The sequence below is a fragment of the Prionailurus viverrinus genome, chromosome B3 (assembly GCF_022837055.1).
Source record: "Prionailurus viverrinus isolate Anna chromosome B3, UM_Priviv_1.0, whole genome shotgun sequence".
Lineage (NCBI taxonomy): Eukaryota > Metazoa > Chordata > Mammalia > Carnivora > Felidae > Prionailurus > Prionailurus viverrinus.
Genome location: NC_062566.1, coordinates 42,780,234 through 42,802,467, shown reverse-complemented (window position 1 = coordinate 42,802,467; position 22,234 = coordinate 42,780,234). Strand labels below are relative to the sequence as shown.

At 36.4% G+C, this 22,234-nt stretch overlaps 1 protein-coding gene across 8 annotated transcripts in view; it reads left to right on the top strand.

The window, feature by feature from the left end:
- Positions 1–22,234, top strand: part of TCF12 (transcription factor 12) — a 382,275-nt gene that overhangs the window by 244,156 nt on the left and 115,885 nt on the right. For all 8 annotated transcript variants that reach the window (XR_007152836.1, XM_047861844.1, XM_047861848.1 and 5 more), the window contains one exon: positions 21,853–21,917. Coding sequence is in view for 7 of the 8 variants with exons in the window: in XM_047861844.1 (XP_047717800.1) it covers positions 21,853–21,917 (65 nt within the window). In the remaining variant the exon portion in view is untranslated. The remainder of the gene's footprint in view (positions 1–21,852; positions 21,918–22,234) is intronic.

Below are 22,234 nucleotides of genomic sequence, written 5' to 3'. Positions count from 1 at the left end.
TGTAAGTGTAGGTTGTAGTATGTAAAACTGTACATGTACTAGGCATCATTGATAATGAGTGATGGACCTAAAATTCTCATATAATTATTTGCATTTTGAAAAGTTTCTTGATCCCTACATTAATCTCTTAACTGGCAGGGTTCTAGTTTTTACTTAAAAAAAAAAAGTCTGGGAAAACCGAGTTGCAGTAGAGGAGCCACTTAGTTAAGCAGGCCATCCTCGCTCAGGTTATATACTCCGAGTTGCCTTCTAAAGTTGTTCCTGATTGAATCCACCTGGTCTCTAGTCAGTCAACCTCTCCTTCCTCCGCCTCTTCCTCTCCTTCTCTCCTCCTTCTCCCCACCCCAACTCTGGCCCCCAGCCCCCATGGTAGTTAGAGATGGGAAGGCAAGGACTTTAGAGTGGTGTCTCTCAAGCTTTAATGCTTATAAGAATCACCTGGGGATCTTGCTACAATGCAAGTTCTAATTCAGATCATCTGGGACAAGAACCGAGATTCTGATTTTTTTACAAACTTAAAATGCCCAGGCCTCTAGCATGAGAATTATGTTTTGAGTGAAGTTAAAACATGGATGATGTTTTTCTGTATGTAACTTAGAGAATATGTAACTTAGATAATTTCTAAAAGTATATGTAACTTAGAGAATTGCTCGAGTTATTACAAATACCTTTTAAATTTTCATATTAATTTCCTGCATTTAGTACAGACTGTTTGCTTTATGAGTAAAGGCTCACTAGTTATTCCAAGGTGATAATGAAGATGCTAGTATAGAGTGCTTATAGATGAGAACGACTACTAGAGGAAAATGTAATTGATAGTGGTGAGTTTTTCTTTTCATTTTTAAAACTTTTTCAACCTCTTTTACTAATAGTAAATTAAATGTTAAATTTAAAATAAAAATAACTACTGAGTCTTCCCAAGTTTATTACATTTTCCTCATATTGCAGATTATGCATGTTAAAGTGGCTGATATTGAATAACCAGTGTAGTTTTATATTTTAATAAATTAGGATTTTTGTCTACAGAGAACTGTTAAGTTATCAAGCCTTGTTTATTTCTATCATACAAAAATTATTCAAATCCATACTATAGAACTTTAAGGAAATTAATACTGGATTTAGTCAAGGCAGAAATACCAAGACACAAGGGGGCACTGTTTTACCATAATCCAACTGAATTTAAGTTTTTTTTTGTTTACTGTGAATGCCCCCAAATTCTGTCTTCTTTGTAGTTATCATGAAAGCTTAAACGCATATGTTTAACTATATGTTATATCTAAAGCTGTAACACTTAAACCAACCAAGCTTTCAGAGTTCACAAGTCAGTTGTGTTCTTAGCAAAATTCAGGAATTTTTCATCATGTATGGCATGAGTTTGGAAAGACTGGGTGATTTGAAGATTAGAGATTGTGTAACACATTTAGTTGTTAGTGTTTAGGTCTGTGGTAAGGGGGAAATCACTGTAAAAACAATTCAGTTGCTTTGGAGAAATATAGTGCCTCTATTCTGCAGAAAGCATTGGGATAAAGATTGAACTGTTAAAAACTGCAGCTGCATTTGCCATCAAATACCAAGTTGGTGCTGATGAATGTTTTGTTTTTATTGTCATGGAAACTTGGAGCCAGAGAATGGATATTCTATTCATCTGGGAAAATAGTGGTTCCTTGCATAAAACATAAGGACCTTCCAAAGCAGTTCCTAAAATAGATATAGGCTGAATATAATTCAGAAAAGTTGAGGAAGTAAATGTGGAATAAATGCAGTCATCTCTGGATCACTTCTGTTCTTAATACTGAGAATATAACTGTATATTCAGTTATTAAGCTATCTGCTGGTAGGAAGTTGAATTCTAGTGAACGTGGTATTTAACATCAATATTACAGTTACCCAACCCTTGACAAGCTGTCTATATACGTTTTACTTGATCTTAAGATATTTACTGGGATCTCTAAATTTATACCCTATTAAACAATTGCTTCTTATCCCTGAATTTTTATTTTCATGCATGCTATTTACCTACTATAATCTTCCATTCAGAACATTTTAAGGCATTCTAGTGACAGGGGTGGGGGAATGGGAGCTTTACCCAAAATAAACTCTGACTGAAACACAAAGATGATTGTATGGTCTGAAAAAAAAAAAAAGAAAATATAAAAATTTAAAAATACAGAGATTTAAGTAAATCCTTATGCATATTTTATAAAGTCATGAATGGAAAGAGACATTATAGAAACAAAATACAAGCAATTTTGGGTTCAATTATAGCAAATGTGGTATAGCAAAATAAAATATGGGAAATGATAGTAAAAAACAGGTAAAGTGGCAGTACAAATTACGATAGAATTTCTTTTTTTTTTTTTTTAAAGCTTATTTTTGAGAGAGAGAGATAGAGCATGAGCAGGGGAGGGGCAAAGAGAGAGGGAGACACAGAATCTGAAGCATGCTCCAGGCTCTGAACTGTCAGCACAGAGCCTGATGTGGGGCTTGAACTTACGAACCGTGAGATCATGACCTGAGCTGAAGTCGGACGTTCAAGTGACTGAGCCACCCAGGTGTCCCTAAGATAGAATTTCTAAAGTTTATATGAAGAAAGGGGAAATTTTTGAGTTATGATGGTTTTACTAAAGGTTACCCAGCTAAGTTATATATGGAAGGGAAACAAGACAAGTTTTTATGACTTCATAAAAGATGAGAGAGAAGAAAGGATTAGGATGGACCATTTTAGATAGGATAGTTAGGGCTTCTCTGAGGAAGTAACATTTGAGCAGAGACCTGAGTACTTTAGCATAAGAACTTTTCATGTAGAGAGGCTAGCAGGCCTGGCTGGCAGCCTTCAGTAGAATTAAAACTTGGAATGTTTAAAGAAAATAATAAAATTTCAAGTTTATGAACAAAGTTGAAGAAAATAAGAGTGTTGTAATAGACTTTTAAAGCAATACAGTTAACTAGAACATGACCAGTTTCTCACATGGGACAGGTCCAGGATCAGAGCCTAAATCAAAGTTTAGGTTGCCAGGATATAGGAATTTCTCAGAGGAAGAACGGGATTGTTTCAAAATTAAAATTTTAAGTGTTTTACTGTTATTTAGTATTGTTTTTCAGAATATTTTTATAAAATCATTGTTGAATATAGTCTGATGTAGGGAAGAAGAAGTAATCCAGAAAAAAAATGTGTCCAAAAAACCGCTATAAATATGATTTAATTTTACAGAGAAAATACTCTTAACTAGTGACCTCTAAGAGAATTAGTTTAATAACAGCAGTTTTCATAAATACGTTTAATGTTATATGGTATCTAGAGCATATATTATGTATTTATGTGTGTATTTATCATATCGTGTACAGTAGGACTGAAAACTGAAGATTTGCACAACAAAAATACCTGATACTGAATTTAGAGAACTAGTCAAGATGCCAAAGAGAAGTAGAGGAGAAATGGCAAACTGGACATTGTATTCCATAACTGAAATGATGAGAAAGAACTGGAAAATTGCCAGCTTTTTAACCTTTTAGAAATAACAGTGTGTGTAGCTAGAGCAGGAGATCATATTCCTAGAGCAGCTTGTTCCAAATTCAAGTATGTCAGCAAACATAGCGGAATTCAAAGTATTTTAGAAATAAAACATCAGAGGTTTACATATAAGAGAACCTCTTTACAATGTCATAAAAACAAAAATAGGTTTTGACAAAGTTTTTTAGATTTTCCGAAAGTTTGTCAAACCCATTTTCTATTATGGTAAAGTTTAGTTGAGCAGGATATATTTAATTTGGAAGACCTCCACCATGTAAAAAGAATAACAAATTTGTAATCTGTTTTGTTATTTATCTTCTACCATATGCACTTCTCTGAGCAGTTTAATAATAGGAAAGTCTAATTATTTATTGGAGTCAAGGTTTGCTGTGTTCTACCTTTCTGGTTTTTAAAAAATGGGTTTGCAAGAGAAGGACTGGGAGAATGTCTTGTTTTTGGTTTTGTTTTTTGATGTTTTTGTGGGCAGGGCTGGTGGAAGAATTTTCAAGAGGCGTAAAAAGTTCAGGAATTTTCATATTAGTCCTGATTAAATGTTAGTTCTGAGACATTGGACAGTAGATGTTTCATGAAAGAAAGGAAATAAATGAGGTGAATTCCACAATTCTCCAACTGGCTGCTAGGCCACAGCAATGGGGAGTGGAAATCAAACAGAATTCAGGGAAGCCTCATTTGGTCAAAATTGCAGGGCAAAAAGGAGGGATCATAGAGAAAGATCATAGAGAAAGAACTCGAGATCTGCAGAACAAAGTCTTCAAGTCTTTGACTAAATACTTATTTGTGTATGCTTGAATCACTTGAAAGGAAAATGCTGAACAATTCCCGAAACTCACACAAAGCTAGGAGTAGTCCTTCCAGCCAACGAAAGTGCAAAGATCTCATAATAAATGGCATTGTGTAGAGTCCTCAGTAGGGTATTATGTTGGTGAGTCTACATTAGCTCTGGGCTGAAGGCTGTTCTGGACCTGCCTTAACAAAGCTTAAAGACAACCTTGGAAAAGGACCAAACTTGATTCCAAGTAACTTAACTGCTTACAAGAACAAAGTCCAATATTCTTTAAAGGAATACAACAAAATGTAGCACCCCCAAAACGTGAACTTCATAATGTCAAATTACCAAACATGAAAAAAAGCAGGAAACTATATAACCAAGAATAAAATTCATCAGTAGAAACAATAGAGCAGGAAATTACAGAGATGGTGGAATTAACAAGCAAGGGTATTAAAATGGCTGACGTAAGGGGCGCCTGGGTGGCGCAGTTGGTTAAGCGTCCGACTTCAGCCAGGTCACGATCTCGCGGTCCGTGAGTTCGAGCCCCCGCGTCGGGCTCTGGGCTGATGGCTCAGAGCCTGGAGCCTGTTTCCGATTCTGTGTCTCCCTCTCTCTCTGCCCCTCCCCCGTTCATGCTCTGTCTCTCTCTTTCCCAAAAATAAATAAACGTTGAAAAAAAAAATTTTTTTTTAAATGGCTGACGTAAATACACTCCATAGCTCAGAAATGTAGAGAAAAACATGAATATGGAAATTAGAATGAGTAGAGTTAAAAAATACAGTACCTGAAATGAAAAATACACTGGGTGGGATTAACAGAAGATTATTCACCACTGAAGAAAAGATCAGTAAATTTGCAGACCTGGAAACAAACTCTCCTAAATGAAGATCACAGGACATCTAGCTTTTACATAGGGTGTGGAAAGCTGCAAAAAATGTCATTTCCATGCTTAATGATGAGAAAGGAAAAGCCTGAAAGCTACAAAATTCTCTTTTGAATCCATGAGAGAACTGAAATTGCAAGGCAGTCATGTGACCTGAATTCTGAGGAGCAGTGAAACATATAAACTGTATTGCCTGTGGCAAACCACGGGAGAATAAGGTGTCATACCAGTCACAACACAAGCAGGTAAGAAGAATCATCTAAAATTTTAAAGTTAAACAGAAGGCCAGTTGTAGACTAGCAGCATATCAGTTTGAAATAGCTAGGGGAAGCTAACAAAAGAACAGTTCAAAAGGGATTTCACACTCACCTCAGGCTTTTTCCCTCAGACCTGTACTGCATACTCACAAGGATTTGGGGTAGAGCAGGAGACTGAAGAGCATTCATTCTGTTGATGTTGTAGGCATGCAGGAGCTGATCAGCTGTCATTGTGGGAAAAGGAGAAAAGCATACCAACATCCCCAAACCCTAAGTACTGAGAGACCTCTAAGCTGCTTTAAGAAGAGGCAGCAAAAAGCCTCTTGCCCAAAGGACACAGGCTAAGACACATTGATTGGGGAGGAGAGGAAACTCATCTTAGACCTAAGATCTTATGCACATACCAAGTATAGGTCTCCTGCCTGTTAGACAGTAGTGAAAACTCCAACCCAAGGTCATCTTTAGATGTAAAGCAGAGTTTCACTCTTAGAGGGAAGAAGAGATGAGGGATAGGAAAGCAACAGCAGTCTACCACTATGGGAGAGGCAAAAGCATGGAGAGACACACACTCTGGGGCACAGGTTTTATAGGATCTGTTGAAAGCTGAGGATGAAATATTAACTGAGAAAAGTCCTACAGCACCCAGCCATGTGCTAAGCACTAGGCAAAAGCAGCCAATCATTAGAGGGAGTTGAAACCTCTGATCAACTGAAGGTAACCACACAACAATCATATTCAGCTAGACTCCTGATTAATTTGACTGATTTTTCCACACCAAAGGCCTTAAACAAGAAGAGGCATGCTTATTTCCAGACCTAAACACTGTTTAGTTCATTCTTTGCTCTTCTATACACAGTGGTCTTGCATTCAGTCAAAATTACAAGATTTGCACATAAGCAAAGTGAAGAAAGGTCAAAAGGCAAAATAATCAGCAAAACCAGACTGAAAGATGATGCACGTTGGAACTATCAGACAAGGATTTTGAAGTAACTCTGATTAACGTAGTAAAGGATATGGTGGAAAAGGTGTACAACATGCACAAGTAGGGGATTTTTAGCAAATAAATGGAAATAATAAGGATTTAATTGAAATACTAGAAATAAAAGACATACTAAGGTGAAGAATTCCTTTAGGATCATCAGTAGACTATAAACCCAACTGAAGCACAAAGAGTGATAAAAGACAGAATTATGGGACAATGACAGCCTAATACCTGTGTGATTGAAGTCTCAGATGTAGAGGAAGAGAGAAAAGTTAATAGATCCAGGATTAAAAAAAACAAAACACACACACATGCCTAGAATTATCGTATTCAAAGTGCTGAAAACCAGCAATAAAGAAAAAATCATGAAGGCAGCCAGAGGCAGAAAAACATATATATATATATATATATATATATATATATATAGTCAGCAATAAAAATAAACTACAGCAGACACCTCATTAAAATCTTTGCAGTCAAGAAGAGGATAGAGTAACATCTCTAAAGTATTATTTATTAAAATTGTAAAAAGTAGGGTACCTGGTTGGCTCAGTCAGTGGAGCATCCAACTCTTGATCCTTGGGGTCATGTTGGGTGTAGAGATTACTTTAAAAAAAGAAAAACTGTCAATCAAGAATTACATATTAATTGAAGATATTTTTTTTTAATGAGGGCAAAGACTTTTTCAGATACACAAAAATCCCCAGCAGACTTGAGGTACAGTAACTAAAATAGAATTGTTTAGGCAGAGGGAATGTGACACTATACAGAAACTTGGATGTGCATCAGGACTCAGCAGAATTTTTCTGTAAAGGGCCAGAAACTCTGTAAGTCAGACAAATCTCTGTCACAACTACTTAACTCCATCATTATAGTCCCAAAGCAGCCATAGATGATACATAATAAATGGATGTGATTGTGTTCCAATAAAACTTTATTTACAAAAACAGGAAGCAGGCCAACTTTGGTTCAGAGTATGCCAACTGCTCATCTATAAAAAGAAATGAGAGCTTCAGAATTGGTAAAAATGAAAGTAAGTGTAAAAAACACTTTTCTTTATTTTCAAAATTTACTTTTATTTTTATTTATTTTTTCAATATTTTTATTTATTTTTGAGCGAGAGAGAGAGAATGAGTGAGGGAGAAGCAGAAAGAGAGGGAGACACAGGATCTAAAGCAGGCTCCAGGCTCTGAGTTGTCAGCACAAAGCCCAGTGCAGGGCTTGAACTCAAAAATCATGAGATCGTGACCTGAGCCAAAGTCAGACACTCAACCAACTGAGCCATCTAGGTGCCCCTATTTTTATTTTCTTTTATTTTTTTTAGAGAGAGTGAGTGAGTGGGGTAGAGGGAGAGAGAGAGAGAGAGAGAGAAAGAGAGAGAGAGAATGTTAAGCAGGCTCCCTGCTCAGCACAGAGCCCGATGTGGGGCTCAGTCCCATGACCTTGGGTTAAATGCTCAAAATCAAGAGTTAGATGCTCAACCAATGGAGCCATCCAGGAGGCCCATGTTTTCTTATTTTTAATTACACTATAAAATAATAAAATTTCTAAGCAAAAATAGTAATACTGTATGTGGGGTATATAAATAAGTAAAAGTAAACTGTGTGACAACATTAACCCAAAGGATGGAGGGGAGGATAGTGGAAGTATACTATTGAAAGATTCTTACACTCTTACATAATTACTTAAAGGTAGATCATACTAATTAAAGATAGATTTTGTAAGTTGAGGGCAAACTCTACTAATATAAATAAAAGCCAGTAGGAAAGACTAACTGGAATACTCAATTCAAAAGCAGGCTGAAAAAGAAATAACACATGAGACAAATAGAAAACAACTAACAAAATGGTACATTTAAATCCTATGATATCAATAATTGTATTAAATGTATATAGTCGAAGCACACAGAGTAACAAGAGATTGAAAACAAGCTTTTTACTTTTTATTTTCTATATTTTCCAGTGGTTTTTGTACTTACAGGTTCTTCCTTAGATGAAAATATTTAAATAGTGAACATCACAACATCTCTTTACACACTAATGCTCTGTAACACCTTTTTATCTATTCAGGGTGGTCTGCTCCTACTTCCCCCATGAGCTTCAGACAACAACCAAGCTATATTGAATCCAGTAGCTTACAACCATCGACCCATAGTAGTCCCATTTTCCCCAGCCTCTGGGAAAAAGAGAATAAGCAGGTTAAGGATTACACTGAGCCTATCTATTCTGTCCCCACTTTGTTAAAGAATCTATAACTCTGTTAAAATTCATTTTAGATTATGTTTTATACCTTCAAATATCTTCAGATCCCTTACAACCTTTTCCATATCATGCACGCTTTCTTTGGTAAATCTTTTTATTTCAAATGTGAACAAAAACTTAATTATTGGGGCGCCTGGGTGGCTCAGTCTGTTACGGCTCAGGTCATGATCTCACGGTTCGTGGGTTCGAGCCCCACATCAGGCGGTATCCTGACAGCTCAGAGCCTGGAGCCTGTTTCTGATTCTGTGTCTCCCTCTGTCTCTGCTCCTCCCCTGCTCACGCTGTCTCTCAAAAATAAATAAATGTAAAAAAAAAAAAATTTTTTTTTAAAAAGAAACTTAATTGTGGCTAAGTATACAAATAGTGGTAGAGATAGACCCACTCATGAATGCTAAAGGAAGAGTGGGGCCATCAACCTTTAATGAAATTTAATGGAAGGAAAAGCATAAAGAATTCTCAAACCTTTTGAAGTGTCCAAAACTTCCTTTAAATTATTTCCTTGGAATCTGCCTTTCTTTTTTTTCTCTGTTTAAGCCTTTTTCATCAACCATTGATACTCAAGATACACATACAGAGATTTTTTTAGTTAATGTATTTCATTAAAAAAATAGTATCTTTTTTTTATTAAATATAATTTATTGTCAGATTGGTTTCCATACAACACCTAGTGCTCATCCCAACAGGTGCCCTTCTCAATGCCCATCACCCACTTTCCCCTCTCCCCCACCCCCCCATCAACCCTCAGTTCTCAGTATTTAAGTCTCTTATGGTTTGCCTCCCTCCCTCTCTGTAACTTCTTTTCCCGCCTTTCCCCTCCCCCCGGTCTTCTGTTAAGTTTCTCAGGATCCACATGAGTGAAAACATATGGTAACTGTCTTTCTCTGCCTGACTTATTTCACTTAGCATAATATCCTCCAGTTCCATCCACATTGCTACAAATGGCCAGATTTCATTCTTTCTCATTGCCAAGTAGTATTCCATTGTATATATAAACCACAATTTCTTTATCCATTCATCAGTTGGTGGACATTTAGGCTCTTTACATAGTTTGGCTATTGTTGAAAGTGCTGCTATATACATTGGGGTACAAGTGCCCCTGTGCCTCAGCACTACTGTATTCCTTGGGTAAATTCCTAGCAGTGCTATTGCTGGGTCATAGGGTAGATCTATTTTTAATTTTTTGAGAAACCTCCACACTGTTTTCCAGAGCAGCTGCACCAGTTTGCATTCCCACCAACAGTGCAAGAGTGTTCCCGTTTCTCCACATCCTCTCCAGCATCTGTGGTCTCCTGATTTGTTCACTTTAGCCACTCTGACCGGCATGAGGTGGTATCTCAGTATGGTTTTGATTTGAATAATAACTAATATCTAATTAGGCCTTATCTTGTGTTTTCCATTTTTTCTAAGCACTTTGTCAGTACATTTTTTTTTTAAAAGAACAAAGACATTCTTTTTTTTTTTTAATTTTTTTTTTCAACGTTTTTATTTATTTTTGGGACAGAGAGAGACAGAGCATGAACGGGGGAGGGGCAGAGAGAGAGGGAGACACAGAATCGGAAACAGGCTCCAGGCTCCGAGCCATCAGCCCAGAGCCTGACGCGAGGCTCGAACTCACGGACCGTGAGATCGTGACCTGGCTGAAGTCGGACGCCTAACCGACTGCGCCACCCAGGCGCCCCTTGTCAGTACATTTTTATCCTCACAAAAAACCAGTGAAGTGAAACTGTTACTATCCCATTTCACACTTGAGGCAACTAAAGTACAGTGAGGTTAGAGAATAATCTATTTCAATGACTTCATTAAAATACAAAATAAAATACTATTTGTCTGAAAGCCAATATTACTCCAGAATGGGAATTTAAACCTACTTAGTCTACATCCAGAGTCTCTGTTGATAATCACTTCCCCATACCTCCTCCCTAAATTATTACAGTTTTTTTTCTTTTCGTCAGTCTTTCTTCCTTCATTCCTCCCTTCCACAAATATTATATACAGCTCTTCTGTGACTTAAAATTGATTTGTATAGCCATTTATAATGAGTTGATATGTAAAATATTTATTTTGATTTATGCCTGACTCACAAATTAATTTGGATTATAACTCATTGAGCACTTGAGGTCAGCCTTTACCTGTTTTCAAATTGCAAAGGTAGGATGGCAGTAAATTGCATGCAATACTGGAAGCCACTCAATGAAAACTGAGTGTGTTGGGACACCTGGGTGGCTCCGTCGATTAAGCATCCAGTTCTTGATTCCAGCTAAGGTTGTGATCTCACGATTCATGAGATAGAGCCCCACATCACATCTCCTGCTTGGGATATTCTCTCTGTCTCTCTCTCAAAATAAATAAACATTTTCAAAAAAGAAGAAAGGAAAACTGAATGTCTCATATTTTGCCCTCAGTACCTATTATGTAGCAAGAATCATATGTAAATCTTAGCAGACCACAGAGGGAATTTAAGACTCCCTTTTGGCCATTTTCTCATGTGTTACAACAAAATAGAATCATCTCCTTTCATTTGCTCTGTATCTGTGTATTTTCTGTGGTGTGCAAAGTACTTACCTTTCTGCATTAGATAGGTGGAGGGTGTTGAGCTCCAGTGAGAAATTTTATTAACATTCGGAGCTTTTCTTAATCTTAATAAAGTAAAGTCTTGGTAACCCTAAGTATACTGACTTCAGTTTGTCATATTCAACATACCGTATTCACAGTAAAATATCTCTAGGTGTGCAGTATGGTTTAGTGTTGATCTGGCTGTATTTCATGGACGCAAGACACAAAAAAACTTCCATGCTGTTCTGCCATCTTGGCTCCTCCAGTAAAATACCTCAATGTATTAAACAAATGTATGATAAACTGCTTATACACATCATTTTTTTAACTGTACATTATTCCAGAAGTCCCTTTTTAAAGTTTGTTTTTAAATTCCAGTTAACATTTCTTTTAAGTTTTTTTTTTAATTCCAGTTAACATACAGTGTAATATTACTAGTTTCAGGTGTACAGTATAGTGATTAAAACTTGCATACATCACCTCGTGCTCATCACAAGTGCACTCCTTTATCCCTATCACCTGTTTAACCCATTTCCTACCCACCCCCCTTTCTGGTAACCATCTATCAGTTTGTTCTCTATAGTTGAGAGTCTGTTCCTTGGTTTGCCTTTCTTCTCTCCCTGCCTTTGCTCCTTTGTTTTCTTTCCTAAATTACACATTTGCGTAAAATCATATGGTATTTGTCGTTCTCTGACTGACTTACTTTGCTCAGCATAATACTCTCTAGCTCCTTCCTTGCCATCACAAATGACAAGATTTTATGCTTTTTTAATGGCTGAGTAGGATTCCATTGTATATATACACCACTTCTTCTTTATCCATTCATCAACCAATGGACACTTGGGTTGTTTCCATATTTTACTATTGTAGATAATGCTGCTATAAACATTGGGGTGCATGTATTCTTTTGAATTAGTATTTTTGTATTCTCTGGGTAAATACTGAGTAATAGGATTGCTGGATTGTAGGGTAGTTCTATTTTTAGCTTTTTGAGGAACCTCCACACTGTTTTCCACAGTGGCTTTCCAGTTTTCATTCCCACCAACAGTGCAAGAGGGTTTCCCTTTCTCCACATCCTCGCCAACACCTGTTGTTTCTTGTGTTGTTGAATTTACCCTTTCTGCAGAAATCTCTGTATTTTTTAGCAGTTTATCTTCGTCCTCCTACTACTGGTGGTTCACAGATCTACATTCTGTCAGAAGCAGAGTGCTTGATTAATAGCAAAATAGATGGGCATGCCAGTTTGATGGGATATTAAAACAGAAAGAGATATCCCAAATCAAATTTGCTCTACTCCACCCCATTCTCCAAGTGAAGAAACTGAGGCCTGGCGAGTTTAACAACTTACCTGTTTCAGACAGCTACTTCATAGCAGAGACAGGAATAGACCCTTCTGACTCTTCATTTCCATGCTTGTTTCATTTTACTACTCTGTTTCTGACTACATAGTTGGTGAATGGTAGCAGTTCCATTGATTAGTTCCTTTCTTTTCTATTCCAGTTCTTGCTGTCAAGGGAAACTAGCCAATTAACAATCATTTATTATCCACTGTTTTAGAGCACAGTTTTCTTATACTGTCTGTGTCTCCATGTGGCTGTATGCCATAGATAGAGCCTTAGAGTAGAATCTGTCCCTGGCATGCAAACAAAACAAGTCTAGAATTCCAGACCAGTGTTCCTAAACAAGTGGCATCTGCCTTCTGGTCCCCAAGTGCCATAAAAAAGACATTGACCTTGCGTGGTAAGGTCATGATTTAAATTAAACAGCCAAAATACAGAAAGTTGTGAGAAAAATCACAGGAATTAACAATGAGCTTAATATTCTGTTTATCATTGTATGATACAAGAAATTTCTGAGAGAAGCATCTATATAAGATTTGGTGGAAACAGTATGTCAGAATGAAGTATGATTACCAGGACCGTTTTGAAAATATGCCCCCCTCTCTTTCCCCAGCCAAATTATTTGTTGATATGAGTTTAACCTGATTTTCTTTTTTTATTTTGGGAAAAGGGGAGTAGACTAAAATTAAGGTGTTGAAATTTGGCTCAGTTTAGTCCCTAGAAAGTTGTAAAACCTCAAATGAATATTTTGAAATCCTTTTTTATTTAAGAATGGGATAAAAATTAAGATACAAAAGTTATTTGATTATTTTTAAAGAATATGCATTCACCATGTTTTATCATGAAATGCAGCCAAGGATGAAGAGATAATTCCTAGTTCTGTAATATTTCAGCTTGGTATAAAAATGAGATGAATTTGTTTCTAAGTTCTAAACAACATGTGGTTAGGGAAGTATGGAGACATTAAGTGAGAAAACACTTAAATTCTTAACGTAAGGAAAAGCAACAATGCAATACAGATGTAAATATGTGTTCAGGGACAATGTGAAAATATAATTATTGACTAAAATGTCTCAGAGAAGGGCCGTTTAGATTTTGAGCTACCTATAATGAATACCTTGTTATGTATTCCATATGTGGCAAAAGTGAACCATAAAATAACCCATAAAGTTTTGAAAGATTACTAAAATTGATCACAGTCTTATTCTACTCTGTTTTTTCATTCCTAATTTCCAATCTACCTATCAACCACACTCCCTTATATTGAGTTATGCATTTTAATGTTCTCTCTGGGCATTCTCAGGGCTGAAAGGCAAACATACTGTTTTGTGTAAACCTTCTCATCCTTGTCTATTTGTATATATTTACTGTGTGAATCTGATTCTTAGGAAGGCGTGGAGAACATAGAGGAAAATAGCTGGACTGGTGAATGTTTGCATCCTGGTCTACTTCATCTCCGGTTTTAGTCTCAAGAAACCATTTCTAAAGCCTATTCAAATTACCCAAATATGACTGTATGCTCTTACCAAGGATAATGAGATACTTTATTGGTACCTTAGCAGTTCTTCAGGAATTTTTGATTGGGGACCTGCTTTCGGTTCTGATGCCTGTCACAGGAAGTTGGTGCAGAGTTAAGATTAAATAAGTGATGAGATAGAGGCTGGGTTAGAAAAGTGATTACAACTGGGAACTTGCTAATCACTGACCTCTATAGGGATCCTCTGGTTTATCACTAATCTCACTCACACTTGGCAGTTTCCTGTGCTGCTGCCTCATCATTCATAGCTGTGTGAGTAATTTGGCATGGAGTGAACAAGAGGAGGGCAGAGAGAGTCCGGCAGCTGTGCTTGTTGGCACTAGATATTTAAGTATCTTCAATGTAGCCAGCAGCGCACTTGGCACAAATGTTAGCCAATAATACTTAAACAAATGGTTGTGAAAGAAAATAGGCATTTATGTTAAACGCCTCTGTCTCTCTTTTCTTTTCTTTAAAAAAATAATCTGTTAGTTTGAGATCCTTTCTAGATTTTTTGTGTGTAAGTTTGAGCCGATTGCTACCCACATGAAGTCAGTAATACCAATAGTTAACATTGGCCTCGGTTCTTTGAGACAAGAATTTCCAAATACTTTATAAGCATTAATTAAACTGTGCAGGCCTGTGTGAGGTACATGTTACTGAGCTGATTTTCCTAAAAGAGTGAGTGGGGACGTTGATGTTAAATGACGTGTAACTTGCTTAGTTCACTCAGTACGAGAGAAGCAAGAGCCAAGAGATGAATCCAGTAACCAGAATCCTAAGTCTCTGCTCTGCTGTATACCAAATGGCATTACAGATTTCCCCACCTTGTAGGATAGTGTGTTTTTATGTTTCTCTGAGTGGTTGGTGTGATGGAAATTGTATGAAACTTGTGGTAGTGTTCTTCTACAAAAGAAGAGGAAAAGCTTCTCCATCAGCAAAGAGGTTAGGTAAATAATGATTTTTCAAAGATACCTAAGCGGGGAGGAAGACAGTCTGCTCATAAAACTGTGATCATATTTAGATTTATGCCCAAATATTTAGATTGGCCTAAGTAGGGATTTCACATTGTTCCTCTGAAAACTAAATCTGGAAAAGTTCTCATGATTTATATGTAATAAAATATTTCAGTTTGAAACATCCAAGGATTCTTTTTCTAGGTTAAGCCTTTATCTTTTAAGAAAAATCAGTCTAATTCTGCCCACTTAAAATATAGCTGATGGGGTGAATTTGAATTTATGAGTGCAATTCAGTATGCCTTACAAAAATGAACATTGAAATAATACTGGCTTTCAGACAAATAGGGAAACTGTTCTGATTTGTGCCATTAACTCATGAAGTCAATATTTCTTAAATAGTATCTATTCATTAAAATTACTGAACTTCAGGTATTCACTAGACTGCTTCAGAAATAAATGCTGAGCCAGCTCTACCTTCCATAATATCTTTGTCCCTGGCCATTTCTTTATAAAAACGTTATTTTGAATTGGTAGGAATAGAGCATATAGGCCAGGATTGTATTACAGGGAAGGCTTCTACAGCCAGTAGATTGAGATCTGTAGGAGATCTTGCAGTTTTACTGTCATATCTCATACCTGTTACCAGATTTCTTCAATCACTCTTCGGCATTAGGAGTATTTCTAGTATGAAGAAGAGTACAACTAGCAGTGGTACCAGCAATGTAAGTAAAGCATGTTTCACACTGCCTTGCACATAATAACTAGTCTGCAAATGCTGGTTCCTGTCACCTTGCCTGCAGTAATCTGAAGACTCTGAGAGTGAAAGAGAGTGGAAGAGTCCTTGACTGCTGTGCACCCTAAGGAGGGTTCAGTACAGCAGCCCGGGAGTTCTTGAGCCAAAGTTGGTCAACATAGAAATGTATGTCCCCCAGGAAGAAGTGTGCTTTTCCCCCCCACATACTCTGCCAAAGTATGTTGATGGAAGCAAGTGGGCCTCACTGCAGAAGTAATCATTTCAGAGCATAGCAGCTGGATCTCTCAGTCAGTTACATTCCCGGAAGTAGGAGCTTTGCAAGGTGCTTTTTCATGGCTACCACTGCAATTAAATTTTTTAATTGTTTTAAATGTATACACACAAAAAAAATCTCTACTTTGGCCCCAGCCTCCCGGGATGTTGTTACACACCTTCTGATCTTGTCCAACTTGTTCATTTTACAAACTAGGAAACTGAGACCCAGAACAATGAAATGAGATCAGAATAAGTATTTTTCTAACAGGTATTTCAAATTAAGGAAAACATTAACTTATGCCCTTTGTGAGAACTAAAAAGAACAGCAGTTACTTGTGAGTGAAGGCAGCGTAAGTGACCATGTTCTGTACCCAAAACCAATCCTTGGAGTAGTTGGGTTTTGCTGCCAATCATTTTGGGGATGATTTTTCATCCATCCCTCTTTTCAGCAAGAATAGATAGTGCCAAATCATTTCATTGGTAGAGGCTGCTTAGAGGGCTAAATAGAGAAAAATTTCTGTACTATATTTGGGCCCCACCAATTGCTTACGTACATGAGCTGAATCTGGGAATTGTGTCCTGAACCTCCACTGAAGAACAGTGCAGTATAGTATTCTGTTAAGAATTTGGGGTCAGCCCTGTATTTAGGTTCTTTTGACGACTTAGTAATTCTGTGACCTTGGGCAAATTATTTCTCCTCATTAGTAAAATAGGGACTTAATAGTACCTGTCTCAGTGAGTTGGAAGGACTAAAGCCATCATTAGCTTTCATCTGGATTATTTCAGTACTTTTCTAATTTGTCTCCCTGCTTCCACTTGTTCCCCTACAGCTTGTTCTTCATAAGTAGCCATGATGATACTTTCAAGATGTAGATCATCTTTTCAGTAAACAGTTCTGAAGTCACTTGGATATCTCTGTGGAGAAAACATGTATCTTGACATCCCTCCACCACCACCAACATACACAAAAACCAAATTCAGGTTTAAATGTGAAAGATAAGCAGTAAAGCTTTTAGAAGAAAGCACAGAAAAATAAAAACAGATTTGTTACCTTGGAATAGGCAGAGATTTTTTAAACAGTACATATAAAAAAAATGGACAAATTAGTCTACATTAAAATGAATTTTTGTTTATCCAAAGACACCATTAAGAGGATGAAAATATTTACATAGAGACAATAAAAGGTCTTGAATCAAAAATACTTGAGAAACTCCTGCAAATCAGCAAGTAAATGACAATCCAGTAGGAAAAAGTAAACAAAATATTTGAATGACCATTTCATTCTAAAATACCCAAACGTTCAGTAAACATGAACTCACTGTGATTTACTAGTAGTAACTTGGTTGCCAAAAGTGTCTCTTAAATCTTCCACAGCATTAATAAATAAACCCACAATAAAAGAGCTAATTATTCCCCAAATCTCTTTACTAGTAAGAACACCAGGAATATTCTATAATTTTCTGCACACTAGTAATTTTACTATTGGAAATTCTGTTTTCTGAGACTTCTTCCTTATAACAAGGTAAAGGAACGCATGTCTTTACTTTTATCCTATTCCTAAGTCTCTTCACTAGGACCAGATAGTGTAATTTTGATTCCATCTTAGCATGATAGTTCTGCAAATATAAAAAGTACAGAGACTGCACTTCTTTCAGATTCTCTCCTCTCTAGGCTAACATCTCGGGGTTTTTTTTAGCTGATCTGATGGTATGGATCCTTCACCATTCAAGGGAGATTAGATACATGCCAGTTACTAACAGTTCTTTAGCTGTGTTCAGTTGACATATATTAAAATTATCTACATACACCTTTCATATATATTATTTGGCAGAAAACTGTAAAATGGTAACCAAAAGTTGTTATTTGTCAGACACCTGAGATAAAATAGAGATTAATTTTAATTCATGAAAATAGTTCTTAAAAGTAATTTTGAAAGAATTAAAGATAAATGTCTTCTAAATCTCAGACTGAGAGTATGCATTATTCTATTTCAAGTGTAACCAAATTTCTAAGTCCCTCAGAAATAATTAGTTCCTAATAAATGAAAGGTGAAATAAAAATGTATTTACATTTCAAAATCTCATTTGAATAGGTTAAGTATCATTTTAAAAACAAGCTATCAGCCTTCCATCTCAGAAGAAACTTCTCTGTAATGGTTTTAGCATATGTTAAATTAGTTTTCATTCTCTCTGATTTGAATATCCTTGTGAAAGGAAGAAGTTTAGGAATTTTAATAGGCACAGAAAAGTAGGTTTAAAAGCTTACATATTCTTAAATAATGTAACAGGTAGCCTCCACACAGATAATTAAAATTATACTTGAAAACTGTACTTTATTAAAAGCAGAGCTAATACTGATCTCTTACTTTGTTTCCTTTTCTTCCCAACAGTTGGGGGCGGGGGGTGGGGGGGAATCTAGTACCTTTGAAAGTAAAAATATAATAGACCTTAACTTGTTGTTAAGCTTTAAGTCTTTCTTAGTTGTTTAAATAGTATTTCAGGAAGAGGAATTTGTAAGGTAGGAAGGGCCTATTGAGTATTTCAGCCAATAATTAGTTGGTGGTATATTGTGGTAAAAAACAAGCATTGTTTTGTTTTTTTAACTCTATGGTATTTGTTTAAAATGTTAATAAGTCAGGTCACCTGGGTGGCTCAGTCCTTTGAGCTTTGGCTCAGGTGATGATCTCTTGCCATTCATGAGTTCACATTGGGCTTGCTGCTGTCAGCCTACCAGTCAGTGCAGAGCCTACTCCAGATCCTCTGTCCCCCTCTCTCTGCCCCTCCCCCACTTGCACTCTCAAAAATAAACATTAAAAAATAAATGATTAAAATGTTAATATAGTCTCCCATTTCTGTTCTGCCAAGTATATGGTACATGATTTGTTTTCAAAAGCAGTATTTTCTTGGGGTGCCTGGGTGGCTCAGTTGGTTTCAGCTCAGGTCATGATCTCACACTTTATGGATTCAAGCCCTGCATTGGGCTTCTTGCTGACAGTGTGGAGCCTGCTTGGGATTCTCTCTGTTTCTGCCCCTCCCCTACCCATGCTCTCTCTTTTTCAAAGTAAGTAAATGAACTTTTTAAAAAATGGTATGTACTGAGAATGATTTTTATTATCTCATAAATGTGTTTATTTGATTAATAAAGTAATACCTCCAAACCAAAAATGTGTGCTGTTCTTTATTTTACCTCATAATCTCTCTGCCAGTCATTCTGAGTAGGCATTTCCCTTCAGTCTCTGCCATGTTCTTGGTCCAGCAGGGTTTCTGATCCATTTTGATGAGACACAGGAATGGTGTGTGTGTCACAGTTGCAAAAGTACAATCTTTTTGTGGTTTTGTAAGATCAGATTCCAAGAGTAGAAGAGTAGAGTCCAAAACCCCTGTGTATCATCTGGACTCCTACAAGCGGTCTTGCTTGTAAAGGATAGATCCTCAGAGAGTTAACAGTTTTTTTTTCCATTTTATTCCATATGTATATTTTGCAAATTAAAGCACTTTATGTAGAACGTATTGCTTTATGGTGAGACTATGAGACAAATAGACTACATTAATTAACCTTTTCTCATAAATCTGCATTTTTATGTGTTAGCATTACTTCACCTGAAATATGTGCTTCATCACTAATAGCCAGTAAGTGCTTTTTAAGACATGTGCTATAATGTCTAATGGGCTCTGAAATTATACTCTGAGTTATTACTGTATTTTCTAATAACTAGCTTTGTTATTACAAGGATTATTTTCTATATCTAACAGGTCAGTACATACTAAATTTAGAGTTGTATGATTTTACATCATTTGGCCAGTGTGGCATGTATATAGCAATGAAATTAATCAGATATTAGTACATATGTCTTAAAGTTTTTTTAAATTATGTGCACCATATCAGTAAATAATTTTGAGCATCCCATCTATGTATGGAGTTTTTAAATTAATAAACTATACATTTTTATATAATGACAAGCTAATAACTCTGTAGTATACAATTATGAGGAAGTTCATATAACCTCAGTCATTTCATTTGTTTTTGAGAGAGAGGGTGCAAGCAGGTGAGGGGCAGAGAGAGAGAGAGAGAGAGAGAGTGAGAGAGTGAGAGAGAAAGAGAAGATCCCAAGCAGGCTCTGCCCGCTGATAGCAGAGAGCCTGATGTGGTGCTCAAACTCATGAACCGTGAGATCATGACCTGAGCCAAATCAGATGCTTAACTGACTGAGCACCCAGGCACCCCTAGCTTTAGTAATTTAAAAAATTTTGGAAAGCTGGTCAGATTTAGTTATATTGTTACTGTTTTTACTTTGGAATGGAGAAAAACAATTAGCTCTGCCATTGTCATCGTTTATTTGTGTCTCCATCTTTGATACTAACATCAAAGTGTGATCCTTACAGAAATCTTTTTTTTAAAGATTTTTATTCTTTTTTTTTTTAAGTTTATTTTTGAGAGAGACCGCACACGAGTGGGGGAGGGGCAGAGAGCAAATGAGAGAGTGAGTGTGTGAGAGCGAGAGAGAGAGAGAGAGAGAATCCCAGGCAGGCTCCTCACTGCCACTGCAGACCCCTGTGCAGGGCTTGAACCCAGAAACCACGAGATCATGTCCTGAGCCAAAGTCAAATGCTTAACTGACTGAGCCACCCAGATGCCCCCTTACGGAAATCTGTTTAAGCAACATGTCTGTGAGAGACTCTTTAGTTAAAATCTGTAATATTTGTAAATTTACTGTATTGAACATAAACTCTGGTGTATTGAAAAGCAAGTAAGAACTTCTTTCAGTATCAGTACTGCCTACTCTTCCTCTAGAACCAGTGCATACCACTTCTAACACTTAACCATCCAACTTTTGAACTATAGAGTCTCAGAAGGAATTTGTACACATTTCTGTAAAGAGTATAAATTGGCATGATGACATCAGATAATAGTAAGGCAACACCTGTAAAGTTGAAAGTGTGCATTCTTTAATCCAGCAGCTCCACTTCTCCGTGTCTATCCTAGAGAAAGTCTTATGTGTACATATGCGCATGTGCAAGGCTATTTGTTTTACCATCCTGATAGCAAAAAAGCTAAATCTCTTTCTCAGTAGGGGAATAGATTAACTGTGGTTATGTTTGCATAATAGGACATTTTATAGCAGTAAAAAGGAATAAACCAGGTGTCTATTTTCCGCATGTATTTTAAGAGCATACTATTGCATGGAAATGCAGATTTCAAAAGGAATAGATACTATATAATCCCATCTTTAAATGTATTAAAGATACACACAAAATAAATGTTTTAAATATAGACAGTAACATATATTGTTTGAGTACATAAATATGTTAACAGTTTCAAAATATGCAGGGGGGGTGGGGGATCATATACACTAACCTTTTGATGACGGTTACCTTGGGGTCTGAGTTAAGATTTGAACTGTGTCTACACTGTTTCAATTTCTGAGAAAGAAGAGGAGGAAAAATGTTCACTGTGAAGCAAATATGGGAAAACGTTATTCTCTCTACCAAGTACATGGATCATACTGTTGGCTATATAGATGTCTATTCTTTTCCATTTTTTTGAATATTTTTTCAGTGTTTCACAGCAGAAAGTATTCAATAAAATACATGCTATTTTACAAAAATCAGAATTTGTTAAACTGGAATGATAGTAAGCTTTTTAAATTTTATTTATTGGATTTTGTCTTCTTGTTTCTGATTTGTTCTCTGTACTTCCAAATCACAGTATAGTTATTATGAATGGTCTAGAAGTTGAGTTGATTGTCAATAAGTGAGGATTTTTGTATACAGTTATATTTTTTGTTTCATAGGAAAAACGTCAGAGAGAGGCTCATTTTCCCTGTACAGCAGAGACACCGGATTACCAGGCTGTCAAGTAAGTTTAATAAATACAAAAGTCAGATCATTTTTAACACACAAATAAGAACTTTAATAGAAGAGGTAGAAATTTATCTGATTTATTTCACTATTATACCTTTAATTTGTGACTAAATGTGCTAAGATTTTAGTAACTAAACATATTTTCTTCTCCCTCCACTTAAAATGGTTTCTGTTCTCCAGTTCACTAGACTGTCTTTATCATCAGAGATTTTCACACTCACCTCCATTTTAAGTGGAAGCAAAGCAAGTTATCCTCCTACCGTTTTACAAAATGCTTATCACTTCTGAAAATGAATTTGCATATTTCCTCAT